Raw genomic sequence first — 21,850 nt, 5'->3', positions numbered from 1 at the left:
ATGTTTGACTTTTATAAATTGTGAATTGGATGGAGAGTTGTCTTATTTGCACTTGAACCACATCTTCCTATATATATATGATATACAGCAAGAAATGACAACCACCGAATTACATGCTCCTTACTTGTGACAGGCACATACTGAATATGGCGGGTTTAAACTCAAGTCTCAAGCCAAACAATTCCATTATAGCAGGATAGTGACTCCAACATATGTATTAATTTTTATTTAAAGTCTTACGGGTCTTAATGGGAAACTGTAGGAGTTATGTAAAGTTTTAAAAATTTTGGATACTAAACATACTTCGTACTTTTTATAACTTGTTTTTTTCTAGTACATATATACAGAACCAACATATCAGAGAAGCCGATTACCGCTCCATTGCAACTTTTAAGCCAACTCCACATCCCAAAAGAGAAAGCTAACAAAACCAAAAAACACGAAAAAAATATTACCATGGTATTATAATGATTAATAAAAACTGACGGCTAGCATCATTCAATTAATCCACAAATCAATCAGTATATGGTAAGGCATTAAGAGTTTTCGATGTCTACAATGCATCAAATATACTCTTTTGAACTCAATCGCACCCAGCTCAATAAACCATCAGCATTTATCAACAATAAAAACTCGACCATTGAATTTAAATTCAAGAACAACATTGGTCCTTTTATCTACAGCATGACATATTTAAACGCTAACGTTTTTGTATTGGTTTGCATTACTCAGTCTTTATCATTCTGTTTCATGTGTTGTGACTTACTGTCTGTATTTTCGCTGTTTCGCTTGGTAAGCCCCTCTCGACACTTATAGATGTAGCAAATAGATATAACGATAATATGCACACATGTGTTTCAACATTTTCAAAACATATTGGCAATGTTTTTGATAAATACAGAAAGTCGTTTATATACAGTTGTACATCACATATTAAAAGAAGACCTTCATTTTTTTTTATATAAACTGTGTAATAGCTTAGTAGAAACTTTTCCCTGAATACAACATTTTTTTTTTGGTTTGTACATTTAAATCAAAAATGAAATTCATCATCAATTTTACGCCTATAGAAAGTACATATTTTATCATGTCTTGGTATGTTTTGCCATCTGCCTGTGTTAATAGACAGACGCAGATCTGAACACCTGAAGTGTGTGATCTAAAGCCTTTAATATTCAGGAAGTTTTAGATGGTATGTTTCTAAAGTAAAATCTTTTTTTTCTAAATATCGAGTAAAATTATCCTCGAGACGAGTTTCCAATATCAGTAAACCACTGTTGTACAAACTGATCACAAAGTATTGTCTGTAAATGTAAATCATACTATTATTCAGTGTCGAGTAGAATAACTAGGATAAAATAAGCCCTCAGGAAACCCCAAAGACAAAAAAAAAAATTAACAAGGATGAGAATTCAGCGAATCATAAGTCATGTAAGTCCTTCATGGTTTGAGTGAACATTACATGGAACATCAAATCTGGGGACTTAAATTGCCTAGTTTGTATGGAATACATAAACTTCGAGAAAGTTCTTGCAAACAACGGTGTATTGACGGCTCATCTGAATGATCTACAGAGGAACTTTTAATTCGATTGACACAAATTCTGTCAGCAGTGAAAGCGGAACTCTAGAAATACTGTGAAATTGTTTACTTGCGTGGGGGTATTAACCAGGTGTGGATTCTTAATAACTTTTAAAAAACTTCTGAATAATTCTAAACCCCGAGATTTCCTTCCTTGTGATGGTTGTTGCTCAAGAAATCAAGAGTTCCAAATGGTGAAGTTGAAATCATCTCTTCCTAAATTTTACGGACGCCATCACGAGTTGGTTGACCGTTATGGCATAAACGTTTCACCGGATTAGTTATTTCATAAGCAACACGACGGGTGGTGCCACAAGTGGATCAGGATCTGCTTACGTAACACCTGGGATCGCCCCTAGATTTTGGTTGGGTTCGTGTTGTTTATTCTTTAGTTTTCTATGTTGTGTCATGTGTACTATTGTTTGTCTGTTTGTTCTTTTCATTTTTAGCCATGGCATTGTCAGTTTACTTTCGATTTATGAGTTTGACTGTCCCTCTGGTATCTTTCGCCCCTCTTTTCTATAAAACTCATGCCATTAAAATCTCATCCCTGTATAACACCATTCCCCATGTGAAAAGTCGTTCAAAATAAACGATATTAAAGGCTTTTCAATATAAAAATGCTGCACATTTATTACTTTTGCATAACATACGGCATATTTTGTTTTTAGTGATCACAAAACTAAATCATACTACAAAGAAGAACAAGTGACAAACTATAGGTGGTGCTTATGAATAACGTAAATATTGAATTTGGAGGTAGACTTTTTCAGCAAATTGACGGCATTCTCATGGAAACGAACTGTTCGCCTCTCCATGGTGACCTCACTTATTTTCATTTGAGTCCAAAACTTGTCAAAATAAAGAAGACATAATGAGCCAAATCATTTAATTTCATATTCAAATATATCAGGTATATTGATTATGTTCTTTAAATTTTCAATCAAAATTTGTTTGATTGGTTCAATCAATATATCCTCCAGAACTAGAAATCAAAGAACCAACAGACTTGGCTTCAAAGCATTATCTCTAAACTTGTACCTCGAATTTTACAAAAGCGGTAATCTTAGTACCATAATCTATGTCTACACAGAAAGTTAACGAACCAATGTTATGGCAAAGAATATCGCTTACTTTTTCTAAAAAATCATTGGAAGATACCAAGTCCTTGTTGGTAAATATTCCGTATCAACGTGAAGATAATACATGTAATACGTGATTTTCTTCACGATATATTCTAGGTACTGACGTTGTTTACCATCTTTATCATGTTTTTTTTTATTTGTCTTTTTTAATTATCAACGTTTACTTTTTATTCCATTTGTGCTAAAACCTTAAAAGCGTGACTCAGTATTGATTCATCCATTCAATGTGTGGTGGGATATGGTCGGGTCATTTTGTGTATTCCTGTTCTTCATTTTTCTTTTTTGTTTTGTCTTTTTACCATTTTTTTGTTGTTGTTTTTGTTTTTGTGTTGCTGACATATTTATTTGTTTTAATATTGATTAAAATTATAACACAATTTCGACTGCTGTACCCTTATTTTTGTCATGTTTACCTATAAGGTATTTTGTCAATATAATGTAAATCTATGCGACTGTCATTCCAGATAAAGGTTTAGATAAGTGTACATTTTAAGACAAGGTTAAATCCACAAGTATCTATCTAAGGAAATGTGTATACCAAGTCAGGAATATGACAGATGTTTTCAATTCCTCTGTGCTTTCCATATCGCCATTTGATAAGGGTCTTTCCGATTTGAATTTCCTTGGAGTTCGTTTTTGTTTTTATTTTACATTTCAACTATCATGTGTGATTTATTTCACAAAGTATTCAATGCTTTATTTAAATAAACATCTGATGTTTTTACAGTTATTTGGAAATTAACAGAAGAGTACATAACTAACACTAACACACGATTATCTACAGGTAAACAGATGGTGTAATCATTACAAATATATCATCCAACAACCTTTTTATATGAAATTTAATAAAATTAAGATTATTTGATCAAAACAAAATTCTGGACAGATTGAAAGACTATAATCAAACGTCTTTCTAACCTACAATTTATACAATCGTGATAAATAAAGCAGATATGAATAATGACAATAAACCTTAATATTCTTACTCATTTCTAATACCTTAAATTAGTGCGTTTAGATGCTGTGTACCATGTACTGACAGATTGGACATCTGTGGCCATAAACGCTATTTATTATTCTGCTGTTTTCTTCCCTGGATTAGACTGATGAAGTTTTTATATAATTTTTCAATGAAAAAGAAGGGAGGTGATGTATCAACTTATGACACAAAATTACAAATATCCACATTGAATCAAATGACGTAATGTAAGTAAATATTTTCCTACGCAATGATCTTTAATAATGAGCAAACCAATAGTTTTGAAGTAAACCATAAGCTATCAATAAATGACAAAAAACACTAATTCAAACTACAAAAACCAACAAGAACAAGGTTATTTTTTTGTGCGATTTCACATACAATTCTAAAGTCTTCGCACTTAAATGCATTCTATGAATATATGCGATTTCCAAAACATCGAGAAATATTTCAGTAGTATAAAATGAAAATGACTCTTTATAAATTCTAAGCGTCCGATGATCTTTTCTGAATATACCTCCATCAAAACAATTTACACCAAAGCAATTTAATATAACAAAATAAAAAAAAAAAAACCAAACATACTGAAATAAACAAATGATCAATAACTTTGAATTTTTGGATATTCATGAAAATAAAAAAAACTGCCTTGTAATCATATACTACAATGTAAAATAAAACAGTCTATTAGTAAGCTGCATGCACAATATTAAACGATTTAAATGAAGAACAAAAACACAAGAATGGAACAATAAAACTTGGTTGTCTTATTCTAAAAGTTGTGCTTTCTATACTCTAGCTCCAAGTACGGAACAAAGTTAGAAATGCTTTCTTCGTCGAAATAACCACTTCTCATAGCATGGGTTTTGAACTTATTGATGTTTGGGCATTGTCCAGAATATGTTTTGTGAAGTCGTAAAATACATTCACTGCTTTCAACACTTGCAAATCCAATATTACATGCTGAGCAGACGATATCCTCTGCTATTCCACAATAATAAAAACCAGCGTGGGCTAACTGTTTCAAATCTTCACTCGAAAGAGTGTCTGGAAAAGTTTTAAAAGAATCCAGTCGATCTGTTTCTGTATGCATGCTCTCATATGTTGCCGGTTCAGCATCTGTAATCGAACTTTTCTTCCATTTAGTAGTACAAGCAAAATGGCATGTCTTAAAGGTTTCTTTATGTCTATCCATTGGATCACTCATGGACTTCCATGCACGCAAACAACCTCCACAGTAAAAACACTGAACATAATCAGAAACATGAAAGTAAAAAAATCCAGCAAGTGCTAATTTTTCCCTGTATGATGCGTTTTCGATCGGATAATCATGAAAAGTGTTAAGTCGTGATTCTATGGTATCGAACTGTTTAAATATTGCGGAACGTTTCTTAGTCAGAAAAACTTGTTTCACTAAATTAAAAGCTCCTTCGCTTGAGCCTTTACAATTTAATCCATTTCGTCTATAGTGGTACCACCACTTTTCCCCTTTCATGTCAATAATCAATTTGAAAATTTTGTTTAACTCGTCGTACATGTTTTCATTAAGTCTTAAACTACGTAATTCGAATTGCATAATATCGTACAACCTCAGAAACTGGAAGGATCTATCTCGGAAAAGACTCGCAGTAAAATCATGTAAAACAATATGATGTTTACGACCAAGACTTTGTAATTTATTCATATGAAAGCTTACGCGATCCTTCTCTACCTCAACTCCCCAGCCCTTTAACATTTCTAATCCGAATTCTGTAAGGTGATTACAAGCGTTTGTATAAATTTTCAAATCATCAATACTTTTTTCTGTCATAAGAATGTTAACTATTTTCCTAAAGCACATCACAGCTCTTTCTTTTTTTGTGGTTCCATTGCATTCTTTATCTGAAATTAAAAAAAAAAAACATGTAATAATGTTAGAAATCTTAAGTTACAAGATGAAGGAAAAAACATGAGCAGATGAGTAAGACTTATTTGCAAGGTAACATTCCTGGACCATACGACTTATATCAACTGATTGATTTTCTTTAAAAACAAGTAACATCAGATAGCATGTAAGAATTGACATAATTGAAAATAGGTTCCTCTGGGTTCAAAATTAATATCAGAATCAGAAATGTATCAGTAATTAGTGTGATATCTTTGGAATTGAAAATAATTAAGGTTTGTTTTATCAGTTATTTTTAATAACTCTTAATCGCGGTAATGATAACTGCATATGGCAATTATTCCTACCTTTTTTTGATTTATTGATGTAGAAAATATGTTCTCAATCGAAAACCGAAGATTAAACGATACCTGTGAGTTAATTAAGCATTGCATGGCGTTTGTTGTTGTTTTTAAAATTCATGTTAACTACATGTTTTTGTGAGACAATGTATCCAATACCTTACATTATCCGTAAAAAAATGTCAAATCTATTTTACCAGAGAGGAGTTTTTAAAAAATTGTGCTGTCATTTTCGAAAGCGTAAAAGTTTTGAAATTGTAATATCTTATTTTTACGGAAATAATAGTAAACATTAAACTTCAATGAACATATTATTTTGATGACAAAAAAATTATTATTTCTTTTTTTTTTTAACTTAGGACGGCACGTACTATTAAGGAATACACTGTATACCGATTATAGAACATTGACAAACGTTAAGTATCTAGTTTTTGAATCAAAAGGGTAAAATTAAACTATGTTACATTTTTTTCTTGTATTGTATTTTTGTTTTTCAGAAATATTGTAACATATACAAACCTTGTAATGGAATTAGTTCACCTTGACTCTTCTCGTCTTGATCAAATGCTTTAATTAAAAAAAGAGGGTCAGTATATTGAGAGGTACCAATCTATATTTTGATAATTAATCAGCAAGGTATGGCGTAATTTTTTAGACATATAAGCTGTAACCTCTAAACGTAAAACTTGCATTGAAAGAGGGCTACAGTTCACAACTTTAATCCTGGTATACATCATGCACGTTTCTTTTACTTGGATGTATAAATTCACATCCACGTTCATTTTGCATATAGAGATTACTCAATCTATGTATTACAACAAACTTATTTATTAGAATGTAAACTCTTACTATCCTACTGTCTATCGATACTTTTATTTTCAACATTGCACAAGCCATGCCAGTCCAATACGTTAAAATACTAAATTCCTGGGATGTGCTTTAGTTGACGAAAATAAATATTCACAAAAGGCATATTTTCATCGATTCACAAATATTGTTACCTACGAAAGCAAATGAATACACATTAATGATCGTGCCATTTGTGTACATGAGATACACACATCTGCTGGAGAACAGTTAATATCCTTCCTTTTAGTTACGTTGTAAATGTAGTAGTCGTTGCCATCTCTGTTGTATGATGTCAGAATTTTCGGTCCTCAAAGCTCTTCAACTTTATACTTGTTTGTCTTTCTAACTTTTGATCCGAGCGCCACCAATGATTCTAATGTCTGGTGTATGAAATTATTAGCATTGTACCATTGATAACTAACTTTTGTCATCATGCTAACGATATTTTTTAAACTTTGAATGTGCGTTTTAATCATAAGAAGACAATTTTGAACAAAGGTTTAACTTTGTACAAATAATCGGGCAGTTTGTGGAAGTCTTACTAGATATAAAAAGATGTGGTGTGAGTGTCAATGAGACAACTCTCCATCCAAGTAAAAATTTATGAAAATAAACCATTATAGGTAAATGTACTGCCTTCAACACGGAGCATTTTCTAACACCGAAAAACAAGCTATAAAGGGCCCCAACTTTTCTAGTGTAAAACCATTCAAACGTACAAACCAACAATCTAGTCTACTAGTATATATAAAAATGAGAAACGAGAAACTGTTTATATTGTTTATTTGAGAGATATCAAAGCAGAAACGTGAAACGGTTTTAGCTTCATTAACATTGATTAACAGCAACTATAGTATTTTAATTATATTGTATGTTTCTCTGTAAAATTGTATTTAGTTTTAAGAGAATAAAGAACCTATCTATCTACAGCATACTAAAAGAGTTTTCAAGTTAAAGTATACGCCCGCCTGAAATCAGGTTCTAAATCCTAATTACGGCTAGTCAATTAAGCTTTAAATTGTAATTATGTTTTTTTTCTGATTTTGTTGTAGATTGACATACTGTAGTTAGCTCTTAAATAAAAGATCATAATGATTTAAGATAAAACACGGGTTACCGTAACTATATTCGGTGAAATACAGTTTTTAACATTTGACAGGTATCTATTGTAATTTTGTAAAACTTTGTTAAACTGGTATGTAAAATAAAAAATGTTTTTTTTTCTGAAAGCTACGGTACATGCAATTATGCATTTCAAATGTAGGCAGTATATTCTCATTACAAAACTTGAATGAATTGTCGTCAATTATGGCAAACAAAGTTAAATCTACCGAACGTTGATCAATTAAGTTATGTCTTTATGTTATGTTTCCTAATGTTTTAGTACATGAATGATTTTTATTATAAATTTAAAAAAAATACACATACACGTTTGCACAGATGACTTTGATAAGTACACATGCATGAACTGATTCAATAATTGACTTAATATTTAGATTAGAAGAAACTCATTTCATATAACTTAAATCATTTTTGGTCATGGGAAGCACTTTGTTAATCAATGCAGGAACATATAATTATTGACGGGACTTGACATATATTATTTCATCAAAAACGGATACAAAATGCAAACGGGGGTTTACAAATTTTCTTCACAAACCAATATTAGCAATTCACATCACATCACATAAATCACACTTATATTTGTCATTTTATAAAACAAAATATATCTATACTTTATGATAAAACTAACCAATTCATTGTAATTGTTAACGTTTGAAATTCAGTGTTAGTTAATGAGCAGTTCAAATTTTTTTCATTGAGACGCTTACAAAATCCCTTGATTTCACGGAGTATAATAAAGTTCGTAAGTTTATCTATGTTATACTGAAAAGTCTCTCAGATTCATTTTCCGTTTGATGTAATGTTAACGTTTCCAGGCACTACATTTGATTGTTCAACTTGGCGTTTCTACTTATTCTTAACATAATTAGTTGCTTATTGCTAGAAATTGTTATTTACCGATGTAACCATAACATTCTATGCGAGATATAAGTGTGTTTTTTTTTTAGAAATATCAACATCAAGGTGTATCGTATAGGGTACTCATATTCTATAACATAAATTAAAGTACCTTCAAGTTGTTTCTTTTTCCTGTTATTCATCTTCCAAAAACATACTATAAGTGTAATCGATATTATCAGACCAACTGTCCCAAGTACCGAATATCCTATGTATTCTGAAACACATTAAATTACTTATATTGTCATCTTGATACTTTTCTTATCATGCAACTATACAACTAAAGTATCATAAGCAATATACGTTTACCGTGTATATAATGTTAGAAAATCCAATTAAATATTTTTTTTCTGTATTCACATTATAAATAAAAGACTCCATTTCATCATGCTGTTTAAATGACACAAAAAATGTTTTGCCGATATTTCCCGCTCAGTATATTTAAAACAAGGAAAATAGTTCAGACTGTTTTTGTATTTATCGTTAGCCTAAGTAAATCGATTATTGATACTAATTCGTATCTACATTTTATCGTATAACATGTGGTGCTTTTAAAAGATAATTTCTTACAACATGGTTCATTATTTCGATTATAACCAAACAAATTCTATTTTATTTTTAAATTTTTCTGTTTTTATCTCCAAAACAGTATTTATCTATAAATATGATGATATATTCGATTTCGATAATTATTCAACAAAATGCTTCTGAGGGATCGTAATGCCCCTTTTGTTTTGCATACATTGGATCATTACATCAGTTCACTTCTACAACTTTTAATGGGTGTCTATGCATTATTTAATTTACATGTTATATGTAAGCTACTTTATGCAAACTACTATTCCAAAACAAAAAAGATGTCAAGGTCAAAGGAAAAGTATAAGTTAACTTCTCAATAATGTATCACTACTTATCTATAGACGAACAACATATGCTTACTTATATTACAAGGACGTTTATTTTTACTGGATATCTGTTTTGTTTAACCCATTATCATTATTTGTCAAACTTTTACCATACCTGAATTATTTTCCCTATCTTTATCCATATTTATATCATCTGTATTTTTGTCTAAGTGATTATCTGATTTATTTTTCTTTTGTGTCTGCATGAAAACTGAAAAAAATTAAGATTTACGCAATGACAAAAAAGATATATTCAGACAAATATTCAGAGTGACACATTTGACTTTCTCTCTTTTCACTGTACTATGTTTTGTGTCCTATTTCAGACAAGAAAGATGTTTCCGAACAAATTCCTTGATATGATTCAACTTTGGCAGTATCTATATCGCATATACTCAAAATATTATAAAGCTTGACTTCGATATTAGATGATCTGACTTATAAATAGAAATGAACACTTGGTTTCTCCTATTTTATTGCAACAACGAAAACGTTCATAAAGATTACCTTAAATGAGAGAACCATTATTTAGAATATATGACAGTTTAACTACATAAACTAAAAAACTTGAAGCGTTTGTTGAAATAGTTTTAAATACAGAATGGTTCAACACATTGTTGAACAATACTATGTTGGAAGGTTATCAAAATGATATCGTGATACTAACTATTACAATAAATTTGAGGTTTTAATTTTTTGAATTGAAATGTGTATTGATTAAAGTTACAATTCATAATGTAAGGTTTGACATGCTTAGATGCATTACAACTCCCATAAACAAATTATGTTATTGTCTAATTTGAATTGGTATACTTAATATTGACATTTTTTTCGTATTTCCAGCCATAGATTTTTCCTTTATTTTTTTATATTGATATTTTAAGATGCAAGGAAAAGCAAGGAAAAAAGCACTATAAAGTATACTAGTAATCAATTTAACGAGATCGTTGTATTTAAAAAATCATCATAATTTTATCTCTCTTACTCACTTTCTGTTAATATATTTTACCTGTTCCGTTGTAAATCAAGCTTGCTTGATGTGTAGTAAACGTCAATTCTGTTTCGTCTTCAAATCGCATAGCACAGGTGAATTGAATATATGGTAAATCACTATCAAAAGTCCAAGTAAAATACTTTCCTCCTGATGAACATGCGCATTTTTCTGGATTACACAAGTTTTTCTTATGATAGCATAGACCATTTTGGTATCGAATACTATCTTCTAAGACATCATTAACATAAAATTCAACACCTTCTACATGAGGTTTCCAACAGGAGAAGCATTTTAGTTTGAACACATGTTCGTCCTTTGTTTTGTCGATTTCACCAGATAATTCAACATCAATCGTAGACATACTACCTAAATGATACAAAAAAGATAATCGATAAAAATCAGATCTGCTCATTTTCCTTCGAATCTGTGAACGTATATGCTATTATCAAACCATCTAAAGCATTATATATCAAAATCAGGTCCATTATTCATAAATGAAAAGTAAAATCACAAAGATACTGAACTCCATGAAAAATTCAAAACGTTAAGTCGGGTACAACATGGCAAAATCAGAAGATGAACCACATCAAATAAATGTAAAACACCTGTCATTTTTCTGACAGAAATTTCCTTATGAAGAACAAAGATTGATAAAACCTGAATGTATAGCTATCAAACCCTCTCACTTGTATTACTGTCGCATGCATAGTTAATATTAATCACTATAGAAAAAAATGGATATGGTACCTATATTTTTACTGACAGGTTGCATTGGCAAACATAAAGAATACAAAAAATCAGCTGTTTCTTATTAGCAGGGATTTTATCTTACAATTAATACACTATAGTGCTTTTTATTTAAACGTATGTTATACAGTCAATGAAACCTTATCATTTAAGATATCAAGATTACTAGGACATTTTGAACATATTGTGGTTCTAAGCATCTGAAATTTCTTAATAAAACAATGTGAAGCCTTTTCAAATTAGCCCCCTGGAATACTATATCATAAGCTCAGAATAAATTACAAGGTCGTTTGTTGCAGTTATGTTTTTCCTCTAGCGAAAGCATCATCTTAAAGTTTAAGTTGTCTATGCATAAGTATTCAATCTTGCATATGTTATCTTAGTATATGAGCTAATAACCTTCTGTGTAAGAGATATGTGTTGTTTTTTCCTCTTGTCCGTGTTGACATTTCCATAGTCCTTCAGTATCTTTTTTGTGTGTTTTTATCGTCAATGTAGTTATATTATTGGAAATGTCTACATATATCACATCATTTTTAAGGCTTGTATCACAACCATGAAATTTCCTTATTAAACATTGCACTCTGTGTCTACCATACGGGTCTATAACAAATATTTCAGACACTGATGTTGCTTTATAAACCATGCATTCAACGGATAGATATTTGACTGTTGTATTCCATGTCATGCATATTGGTATCGTCGTTAGGAAAACTGGTATATCTGGAACATACATGGCATTTAATACTGAGGCAAAATAAAATATCTTTTTACTTAAATAACTACTCTGTAAAAATATCTTTCAAAGAGTTTGATTATTTTTTTTGGTATAGTTGTTCCTAAAAAATAAATCTAATCAACATGTTTAAAATGTCATCAACATAAGACAATGAAGTTTGTTTTAACCCTTAGTTTCGCCTGTTTAAAAATTCCAAAATCTAGAACAATTTTGATGTTAATCTTATATTCTTAATTGATGGAGAAGAGGAATGTGCAAATATGGAAATCCGATGTAAATGTGTATGCTGGATTAAAAAGGGAAAGAAAGGTAAAATGTGTAGATAAGTAACAACCATACTAACCTATAAATAGAGACCAGAATACTACAAGACGAACTAACAACGTATTAGACTTCATCTCAAAATACAGGTACAACAGATGATAAATTATTTCGACTGTGATACTGTTTCCCCAACTGTTAAAAAAAAAAGAATTAAATGACTAAGTAACATAAAGTATAATTAAATAATTCTTATATCATTGGCATATCTATAAATACTTGAATTGGATTGGTCAATTGGAATTTTTCTTTTGGTTTACACTTCGATAAACCAGGTTTCCGAAACTATTTTCGTAATCTATTCATACGCGATACACATTCTTGCACGAATACTGGTATTTTCAGCAAATTGAGAATATAAAACAATTATATAACAATTGTTTCTTTTTTAATGCATATTTAACCCCAAAAAAGATAAAATAAATGCACAAAAGCTTCGAAAATGTATAACAATAAAATTTAAATAAAATTCCCCGAAATTTCATGACGAATTTGGCGAATTTACGTCATGGAAAAATAAGACGTCATACGAATGAAAATGTTCAAGGGAGAGATTACTTCGTTACGTGAACGCTTCAAATTCGGATATTATTTAATTAAAATGAAATTTTTGAGGTAGGTGCTCTTTCATTTTAGATTCTGTTGCATTTATCGGACATGTATGGTTTTTAGAAGGTCAAAATGGCGGCAACTGCTTAGTTACGACATGCAAATGTGCTTTGATGGTAAATATAGCAGCCATCAATCAAATAATGTAAATTATTAATCGCGTATGTTTGGCTGAAGAATTATAAGGATTAAACACATTTTTTTGTTATTGCTGTGTAAACCGGGTCTTTTACTGACAAACTTGACATAAAAGTTCAATTGTATTCAGTTTGTGAGTTAATCGCCCCGGTTTGCACACCCATTACCTCTAGAAAAAATGTGTTTAATTCTCTAGTAAGTCGTTTCATTTCATTTTTTAATAAAGAATCGATCTGTTATTCTTTACCCAAATATATATACATGTTTGCGCCCTCCTTTTTTTTTAGCGTTTTTCGAACTGAAACTTAGTTCGAGCTTTTTCGAATTCTCTATTCGTATCAGTACTAAACAGATTTTTTCAATATTTTTTACTAGTAACTGTACAGTTGTATATGTATTGTTAATATAAGCATATAGGTGTAATACCACCAAATCATGGTACGTCACATCCGGTTGCATACGAAAGTAGGTCTAAAAAAATATTCCCTTGAATTGACCGTTGTAGGTAATTAATCCTACATTTTATTGCAGTAAAACTATTTCTGTGTCATAAACATATGTCTTGGGTATTTCAAAACACCATTATGTTTTATTTGTGATTTCTATAGAAAATTTTCTAATCTTGAGGTTACATGGTGACTAAACCTTGTACACAGATAGAATAAGGGGAGAAATTTGATTGGTTAACTTCCAATGATGGTTATTTTCTTATATGCAATGACATGTTATGTGAAACTTTTTCTATAGAACTGGACAGGATAAAACTTTACTCATGCCAAGTATTTCTTTATTTAAAACAAAGATAAATTCTGCACAATTTTTTGAAAAGTGCAAATTTAACAAAGACTAATAGGGGAAAATCAATGGTGGTATTACACCTATATATATAGTTGTTCGTGTTAAACAATCTTTTAATCATATTAAACTTTGCACAAAATATAAAGTGGACAATATTTTAAACATGATTGAAGGTGTCATTTCCCTTGCTGTCATGGGTAGTATCATATAGTTACAGGTTCATGGAGTGAGGGGGTCAGTTTTTAAATACCATTTCCTTAAAAAGTATCGACAATTTTATTTTTGCTTTTAAAATTCCTACCATGATGAAAAGCGAAGATAAAACTGCCGGAAAATTTATCTGTGAACTGTATGTTATTTTCCTATACCAATATATCTGTTAACTAGGTTATAATAAAATAAGATAAAAGCAGCAGATTTGTATAAATTCTTGTAACTAGTGTAATCCGACGATTCTATTCGTTGCAAATGCATGTGAATCTTGAAAAACATTCACGGTGTAAATAAAGTCAAAATGAACTCAGTTATGTACAGTTATTTATTATAACACACAATTTATCAATTTAGAAATGTAGATCACATCAATTATGTCTGAAACAATGACATTGCAGGTGAGTAGATGGCTTCTTGGATTAGGAAGCGCGATAAAGTGACACAGGGGATTATTTTAATTGAAAGACCTATTGTATTTGTTCTGATCATTTTCTTCCTCCAAATTGTGTTCTCGCGTAACATTTTTGTTTCGTTTTATGTCGTTAAAATAATTCTTTAATAGTATCATACAGTTTATGCGTTTTTTTTCACCCATTCCAAACCAAATACTTTTCTTTGTGGGAGTTTTCTCCATGAAAACGATTTTCCTTGTGACTATATCTAACCGTAAAGAGAGCGACACATTTATTTTATAGAATTGCTCGTTATATCCTTTGCATGATTTGTCCTATTTTGACCGAAGCGATATGAACACTCCATATGAGAGTTATTTCCTCTTATGCATTTGATTTAAGGGAAATGCATTTCGACAACATAATTTTACTAAATTGTATGTTTCGACATGTCGTAACACGTGAAATGCGGTTGAAAGGGTAAGCTAATAATAAATTGGAGTTTTTACTCCTCTTATATTAAAAATAAGGCAGGCAGTGACTAATAAACCATATACAATTGCTTACCCTTCGAGGCCCTTGGTTTATGACCTAGAAATTCAACTCAAGGTCATAGGTTAATGTTCAAGATTTTATCCTTTGCTTTTACCTCATATGTATACATGATAAGGCCATGGGACTTTTATTTTGCATTAACCAAGAAAAAGCCAACCGGAAATGACATTATGTAAACCGGAAGTAGCAATTGTTTTGTACTTGTTTATTGTAAAATATATTGAACCATACATTTTTTGAATCCATGACAAGTAAACTATCAAATAGTACCGGAAGTGAAATTTTTCAAACCGGAATTAGTAAATCAAAATGTATATAATCATATACTTTTTTAATCAGCTTACAATAAGCTACTATTTGATGCTAGATATGACATTTTTCAAATTTGGATATCAAAATACATCTGTATTGTTGGAAAGACCTTCAACTGTTCGCTCTGAAGAATAAGTTTTTAATTTTCCTTGTTTTTATGTTCAAGTTTTTTTTTTCATTGGTGTTTCTTTGACAACATGTACTGATGTTTATATATCAATAATCGTTTGCTTTGCCAGTTTCTTGATTCGGAATAGGTGGAATATATGCATTATTGGAAAACTATTATTAAGTTAGGAATTTGGTTATAGTTAATTACTTTACTAAATCCTTTCATAGATAAAAAAAAGATATGAAGTGCACGTTTGTCATTGACTGTAGAAAACGTATTTTGAAGGGAAAAGCACATTCAAGTTTTCAATGTTAACGGTGCTGTTGTTTACCGATCCCGGAAATTAGATACGATCCTTGTAAACTTATCAGTTTATAAGATAAAATTATTCTAAAAGGTAATTATATCTTTTAATATAAAGTTTTATCGGTATGACGGTTTATTGGGTTATCAGTAAATTAAATTATAAGTAATATAATAATTATTTACACATGCACTTTCATTGTGCATCATTCTGTCGAAACCTGTTTTATGGTATTGCATAAGGTCATGTTTTACTCTGACTGTGAATGACGTTCCCACACTAAATCCATTGGATGCATATGTACGAATTGTTATTTTATAGTCTTCCATGCATGACTTTTTATTTATTATTTTTGGCTTTAAAAGAACTGTTAGTACCTGAATAATGATGAATATTTCAACAATCAATGTCTTTGCAGTAATGATGGAGTCGATTTTTTTTTAATTCAAATGATGAAAAGCTCATCATTTCAATTTTGCCCAAAAGGATTAGGCCAAATACAATGAAATATTGATATAGAATCAGAGCTATGTATGAAAGAGATATATTTCTAAATTTAAAAGAATTAAATTGGCAATTGTCGTATTGTGTCGCCGAAGACGAACATATAGTTAAAAGATGTCAATAATGAAAAATATGTTATTTGCAAAAAAAGAATGTTAAATTTGATGTATGCCTTTTTGTACTTCTTCGTCACATTTTTTGTTTTTAAAGTGATATTAAGATGATAACACAATATTGACTGTTGTACCCCTATTTTTGACATTTTTACTCTTTGAGTTGTTTGTTTTGTTCATGCATCGTTGACAATGTAATGAAATTTAATGCGACTGTCATACAAGTGAGAGGTTTAGCTAGCTATAAAACCAGGTTCAATCCACCATTTTCTACATTAGAAAATGCCTGTACCAAGTCAGGAATATGACAGTTGTTATCCATTCGTTTGATGTGTTTGGACTTTTGATTTTGCCTTTTGATTTTGGATTTTCCTTTTTGAGTTTTCCTCGGAGTTCAGTATTTTTGTGTTTTTACTTTTGATGACATGTATAACAATTCTTCAAAAAGTAAATAAGAAAGAAAAGCACCATTTGCCATTCGAATACAAGACCTTGTGCTCCCAACTTATTACGTCTCTACAACTTTACCGCCAGAATTGTTAGAAAAAAAATATATATACTTGGTCCAACATGACAACGTCTGAAACTTACGCCCATTTTTATTGGTTTGAAGTATATTGTGTATATAGTTTAACACAAGCATTAGGACCCTAAATTTTGATCGTTATGTCTATATGTTATGCATGTTAGAACAAAGAACTATAGATAAAATGCAGCTCAGTCTCCAAGGTCTCTGAACATCTGCCCTTTTAAATGTTAAATCGGGCTACAAATTAGAGCAATTTGAGCCATTTAGAAACGTAGGACTTATTTATCAACAAATATCAAAATGCAAAGAGATGTGCTGACACTAGTCAAAACTTACTGAAACACTTGATACTGTCCGTTTATTCTTTCTTATTTACCATCTTTACATTGTTTTCTTCACCAGATGTGCATTTCGACAATGTCTCTTCAGTGATACTCGACGTCAAAATATTTAAACAGCCAACATTTGTCCAAGTATTATTTAAAACATGAAGAGCTATAAAACAAAAAGGAGAACTAAGTATGTTTTAAGTTGAACAAGAAATCAAACATGGCATGTAGGAGATATATACCCTAATTTTGAATAATTCATAAAATTTTGTAACAGAAAATTTTAATAACACAACATCGCTATTTCCATGCCACTGCCAAACATGTGAATTTCCAAAATAGATGCTTAATTTCAATGATTTTATAGTGTACCTGCATTTAAAATAAACACAACTGTCAATCGTTGTCAACTTCATATACCTGTATGCAAATCAAAATGGGCCAAATTATATGGGTATCGAATTTAAAAAAAAATCATTTGACACTTAAGAATTATAAATTCGATATTCTAAAGAGTTTTATAACATTAAATACTGTACCTACGTATTTGTAAAGAATTACACGAGTACGTTAAATACCCTTCAGAGACTGATATAAATTTCGTTATAAGTCAAGATAAGAAACATGCAATGTCATTTTACCTCTTTTGGTTCATTTACTTTTCTTCTTATAATGTAAGACACATTTGAAGGTCGATTATTTAACAAGGAAAAAGATAAGCCATGTTTTAAACAGACTGATACTTAGTTTAGACATTATATCTAAACCAAACTATTTTACAGTAAATTACCACGTCAGCACGATAGGTTCAAAAGAATTAAACATCGTACAAACAAAATAGTAATGATACCAGGCTTATGATTTTGTACGACTAGCATAAGTTTCGTCTTCAAAAGAATTATAAGTAAATTGAAGTAAAAAGTAAATAGGCTGAATATTACATACGACGCTGATATAAATGTAAATGATATGAAACAGTCTTGTGTTGGTTTCTACGACATTTGTCATTAAATTGTGTTTATTGGTTATGGCATAGCTATTATTTCTTTATAATACTTTATGTAAATATGTTTCTTTTTACGTTATTTGATGATTCCACATCAAAATTTTGTTTATTCTGAAAGTTAGTAAGAAACTTCTAATCTACATAAAGGTTATCGATTGGTCACTATGGATTGATTCAAACTTATAATTAATATTTTTGAGTGATTCTTCCATTTAAGAATTGTTGAAAATTTTAAAAACTATCTTATAATTATCAAAGATTTTTACATCTTAATTGTAAGACGTAGAATGTAAGCTGGAATACAATACGCTGTAAGATAAGGGAGAACGATATGCAGTGCACGTACTGATTCTTTTGTTTCGACATCTAAACAGATAGGTAATATGCGGTACAATTGTTAAATATTTTTTTTTATACATGTTACAATTTAAAATCTAATTGAAACATATCTATAATGTATACACTATGATCTGTTAAATGTAATATAATGTTACAAATGACTACGTTGTTGCCAATTTCAATATATTTTGATTGAATAAGGACAAAGAATATATTTCGAAACACAATACAAATATGTGTGTAGACGAGGAAATTGACGCCAACTGATTTTACAAAATAAGGAAGACATTCGTAATCAAACTATGTGTTACATTGTAGCACACAATAGGTAATTGAAATAGTTATACAATCTTATTTAACCTGTAAAGATAAAACCAAGTTTTGATTTTATTTCGATTATAGTGCATTTCTCAAGTCTGATAAATGCAAAGCTTTATCATATACAAATACAAATACAAATACTATGTTTCCAATACTATTTTATCTCAACTAAGTTAGTTATTCATTGTGACACACCACAGGAGTCGTTATTATGTGTATTATATATATATATAATTTTATTTATAGTGCAATCTGATATAACATTTAGTTTACATACATTAATACAAAGTAAATCAGCCAGCCATCACAGGCTTACGAAGCACTGTCAATTAATATCTATAATTTGCGCTAATTTAAAAAATAGTTAATTTATTCTTCAAGAACATTTTAAAACAAGATTATTTAAATATCACAATGAGAAAGTGACTAAGTTCTGATTTTTAAAATATTGAATATATAGTTTGACACTAGTTTACAGTCTGTAGTTAGCAATTGAATGAGTATTTCGTCACCAGAAAGAACGGAAAGGTCTATGTTGTTAAATGCTGAAAGTCAGCTAATGCATTGTTTCTTTCACACAAATATAAAGGACATTAACTAAAAAATGTTTTTCGTCTTCAACGGATACATTATCATTACAATTTTACAAAAACGTCTGTTTGACGGGATACCACGATAACGCCCAAGTTCTAATTCCAACGGAAAAGTTCCACAACGCATTCTGGCTAAAGTCGATCTCTGTTGTCGTGTCATATAAGTGGTAATGTACTGCTGTGTTTCAAAGTTTGTTTCAAGACATCTAAAAGTTCGTAATTTTGGCATGTTCACAATATCCAGTTTCCATTTATCGTAATGTTTTTGACAGAGCAAAAGTTCTGAGTAGTTGGCAATAAATTTGACACTAGTCTATTTGCATAGTTATTGTTAAATAGTTCCAAAAATTCACATTTTTCCATCACTGATTTTAGCTCGTTGTACCATTTTTTTTAAAATATTTTTCTGATAAAGTTGAATCCCACGATTTGGAATTCGACCTACGTGCATACTTGTTATTCTATGCCAAAGTCTTACCATGTTACACTGGCGACGGATATATGCAGGGGTCCAACCCATATCACCACAAATAGCCGGAATCGGACTACATTTCCAAACTCCAATAAATGTCCTGATTGCTCTGTATTGGGGTCTTTCAATATTATCGTAAGGTTTGTTACCCCAGACACCTGACATGCCTGATGCATAGTCCATGATTGGAACTTGTAAATAATTTTGTGTATGTTTCGTAATCAAAACCATCCACCAGAAACTATTTTGATGATAAGGCACCAAGTGCTCTACTACTAGCTGTGATGAGTTCGTTCACGCACTCGTTGTATTCAGGAGTTTCAGATATTGTAAGTCCTAGGTATCGATATCTTGGTATGTATTCGATAGTTGTGTTCTCCATGTTCTGCATCAAAAAAGGCAGCGATAGTTTACCGCTGTTCAATAGTCATAAATCGATTAAGTAAGAGCTTACACGAGTAACAAAAAAAAAAAAAAAAAAAAAAACACGAGAGAAACACATCAACTATCTTGGCAGTTATTAATATTTTTGACGGTATATGTCAGAAAATGTATATTCTAAGTTTTTCTTGTCGTATAACACACATAGGGGTGTCAGGATTAATCAAATGAAAAACAGAACATAGGGAGGTCCTTCTTTGAAGAATCCTGATAAGTTTACCCGGATCGTATTATTTGGACAATTATGGCTTTATGATTGATTTAAAACGTGTTAAAGTGAGCCCTTTGGGTAAATTGCAGCAGTAAATTAAGAGAATTCTAGATTAATTGATGACAAAATATCATCATGATAACGGTGACTTTTGTTAAATGTATTCATTATGTTAGTATTGACTGAAGTACATGAAGCAAGATTTTTAGCCAGACTATCCTTATATGTATTGTATCTCTACAAAGCTAACATGTGTTGTGTTTCTTTGCAGAATAACTTAAAATGTTGGTAAACATTAATTACACTAAACATTTTTTTATTTAAGAGAATTTACAATTCTAAAGGTATTTTTTATGTTGTATTCAACTCTATACAATTTGTTGCCGCCGCAATGCAGTCTTTTGTGGTTGATATTGCGTAAGACAAACATCATTTACGATCAAACAATTACTAATAGTCAGTAACTTTGTCTGCTAACATTGCCCATGTGAAATTTTAAAAGTGTTTCTATAAACATTGAACGACAAAAATACGTGACGTATATAATTTTCTGACGTCAGACACAAGAATCAATGAATGTGTTTGTAGATAGATGTTTTAATGATCTGTTTAAAATGTTCCTTTTAAAATTCTTATACGATGTTGACTGCTGTACCCGTATTTTGACTATATCATTTTTATGTCTGTGTAGTTCACGCATCATTGTAAATATAACGGAATTTGATGAGACTGACAACAAAGAGAGAGGTTAAGCGCTATAAAACCAGGTTCAATCCAACATTTTCTACATTTAAAAATGCCTGTACCCATTCATAAATATGACAGTTCTTGTCCATTCGTTTGATGTGTTTTGTCACTTGATTTTGCCATGTGATTTTGAACTTTTAGGTTGGATTTTCCTCTGAGTTCAGTATTTTTGTGATAATACTTTTTGTTTATTGATAAGCATATTTTATATACCCAGTCTTATAAATGTATTCGTATGTTGATATATAATTCAAATAATGTTTTATAAATTTATCTACTGTAATGAAGAGTGGAAAAAACGGAA

General features: G+C 30.4%; 1 protein-coding gene across 1 annotated transcript; it reads right to left on the bottom strand.

Annotated features, from left to right (window-relative positions):
• Positions 1-3,514: 3,514 nt before the first annotated feature.
• LOC143082026 (uncharacterized) lies at positions 3,515-17,576 on the bottom strand. Its single transcript, XM_076257610.1, has 8 exons — positions 17,424-17,576; positions 12,531-12,643; positions 11,848-12,171; positions 10,717-11,067; positions 9,823-9,918; positions 8,915-9,019; positions 6,451-6,498; positions 3,515-5,586 (listed from the first exon to the last, which is right to left on the bottom strand). The coding sequence occupies exons 2-8, from the start codon at positions 12,583-12,585 to the stop codon at positions 4,478-4,480; spliced, it is 2,088 nt and encodes a 695-aa protein (XP_076113725.1). The 5' UTR covers positions 12,586-12,643; positions 17,424-17,576; the 3' UTR covers positions 3,515-4,477.
• Positions 17,577-21,850: the final 4,274 nt, after the last annotated feature.

Source organism: Mytilus galloprovincialis, chromosome 7 (assembly GCF_965363235.1).
Source record: "Mytilus galloprovincialis chromosome 7, xbMytGall1.hap1.1, whole genome shotgun sequence".
Lineage (NCBI taxonomy): Eukaryota > Metazoa > Mollusca > Bivalvia > Mytilida > Mytilidae > Mytilus > Mytilus galloprovincialis.
This window is presented reverse-complemented; position numbering and strand designations above follow the sequence as displayed.

Coding starts and splice junctions, on each gene's coding strand:
- LOC143082026 (XM_076257610.1), bottom strand. CDS start 12,585: ATGAAGTCTAATACGTTGTTAGTTCGTCTTGTAGTATTCTGGTCTCTA. Junction 11,068..11,847: donor ACATATCTCTTACACAGAAG/GTTATTAGCTCA, acceptor TGTATCATTTAG/GTAGTATGTCTACGATTGAT. Junction 9,020..9,822: donor AGATAGGGAAAATAATTCAG/GTATGGTAAAAG, acceptor AATGTGTTTCAG/AATACATAGGATATTCGGTA.